The following is a 1,353-nucleotide window of genomic DNA, read 5'->3' on the forward strand; positions in this document are numbered from 1 at the left end:
TTGATGTACTAGGGATAGGGGAAGTTATATTCTGGATTATGATATCATCCGTCCACATGTGCCTTGTGGATTTTCCACAGCAGAAACTATGGTTAGGGATTTCTAGTAAAAGGATTTCACTAGAGTCTTTGTCATGTGACTGGACTTTCGGAACATCTGGTGAGATGCTGGAAGGATCTGGTCTATCCGTAACAATAGATGGAGCCAATTCAAGGCCTGTGGACAAGTTACGATTGAATGGAAAAATGCCAGTCTTTTCGAAACCTGATGTGATATTAGGAATTGTCATTGCAATTGATTGAATTTCTTTCACAAAGTGAGGTATTTCATGAATGGAGACTGTTCTCCTGGAGTGAGCGCATCCATGCATCCATGGATAGAGAATATGCCTTCTTGAAGGGCCCATAGATTTGTTCTTGTCTTAACATGGCTGTTAATTGGAGGGATGTATGAAGTGGGATGGTTAGCAAAATTATGCCATTCTTTCGCAAATCAATCAGCTTCAAGACTGATGTGAGTTTCATGGTTATCCATAAGTACGAGAACTGGTTTTTCTTTTGTGCAGCATGTGTTTTTCACAAGATGTAACAAAAACTTTGGGAAGATCTGTTCTGTTATCCAACCAGATTTACTTGCAGCTGCTACAGAGCCATGTGGTGCCATATTCAGCATGTGATCTCGGACATGCAGACGTGGAAAGATAAACATAGGAGGTATGACATTCCCAGTTGCACTGACTACATATACCAGGGTAACTAGCTCCCCACGCTCTGCTGAGGTGATTGACCCAAGCTGTTTTCGTCCTCTTTTGGTGACAACCCTTCCAGGGGATTGGACTGTGTGACACCCTGTTTCATCCAAATTGTAGATATCCTGAGGTTGGAATTTGTATTTGTCCATAACCTTAGCCAGAGTATCATAAAATTTATTTACAACATGAGAATTGAAAGCTGTTGCTCGTGCCAATGAAGTAGCTTCTAGTTGACGAACTGATAAACTCTGACGTTGTCTGAACAAACGAAACCAGTCTTTACCAGCTTTCTCTTCTTCAAGCCAGTTTTTAGGCATGTTGATATCATTCCTTTTAGCAAATTGTCAAAGGCCCAAACGACCTAACTTTGTCAGTGCTTAGTCCATAGTACCGATCAGATAAAGCTATTATGTGAGATGCCAAATCCTTTTCTCGCTCTTGGCTGAATACAAACTTTATCTGTGCTAGGTTCTTGTATCCTACTAATGTTTGTGGTCCATCTTTTTGATATTTTGCAAAGAATCTCTTAAAAGTCATTCGATTAATTTTATATTCACGTGCAACTGTTTTAAACTTTTTTCCCCCTTCACCTCAGCACAGGC

At 40.4% G+C, this 1,353-nt stretch overlaps 1 protein-coding gene across 1 annotated transcript; it reads right to left on the reverse strand.

The window, feature by feature from the left end:
- Window positions 1-492: 492 nt before the first annotated feature.
- On the reverse strand, window positions 493-1,068 carry LOC135212201 (tigger transposable element-derived protein 1-like). The gene has a single exon (XM_064245646.1). It carries the CDS (start codon window positions 1,066-1,068, stop codon window positions 493-495), a length of 576 nt encoding a protein of 191 aa, XP_064101716.1.
- Between the last annotated feature and the right edge of the window lie 285 nt (window positions 1,069-1,353).

The sequence above is a fragment of the Macrobrachium nipponense genome, chromosome 40 (assembly GCF_015104395.2).
Source record: "Macrobrachium nipponense isolate FS-2020 chromosome 40, ASM1510439v2, whole genome shotgun sequence".
Taxonomy (NCBI): domain Eukaryota; kingdom Metazoa; phylum Arthropoda; class Malacostraca; order Decapoda; family Palaemonidae; genus Macrobrachium; species Macrobrachium nipponense.

Excerpts from the sequence above, each read along its gene's own strand:
- LOC135212201 (XM_064245646.1), bottom strand. The coding sequence starts at position 1,068 with ATGCCTAAAAACTGGCTTGAAGAAGAGAAAGCTGGTAAAGACTGGTTT.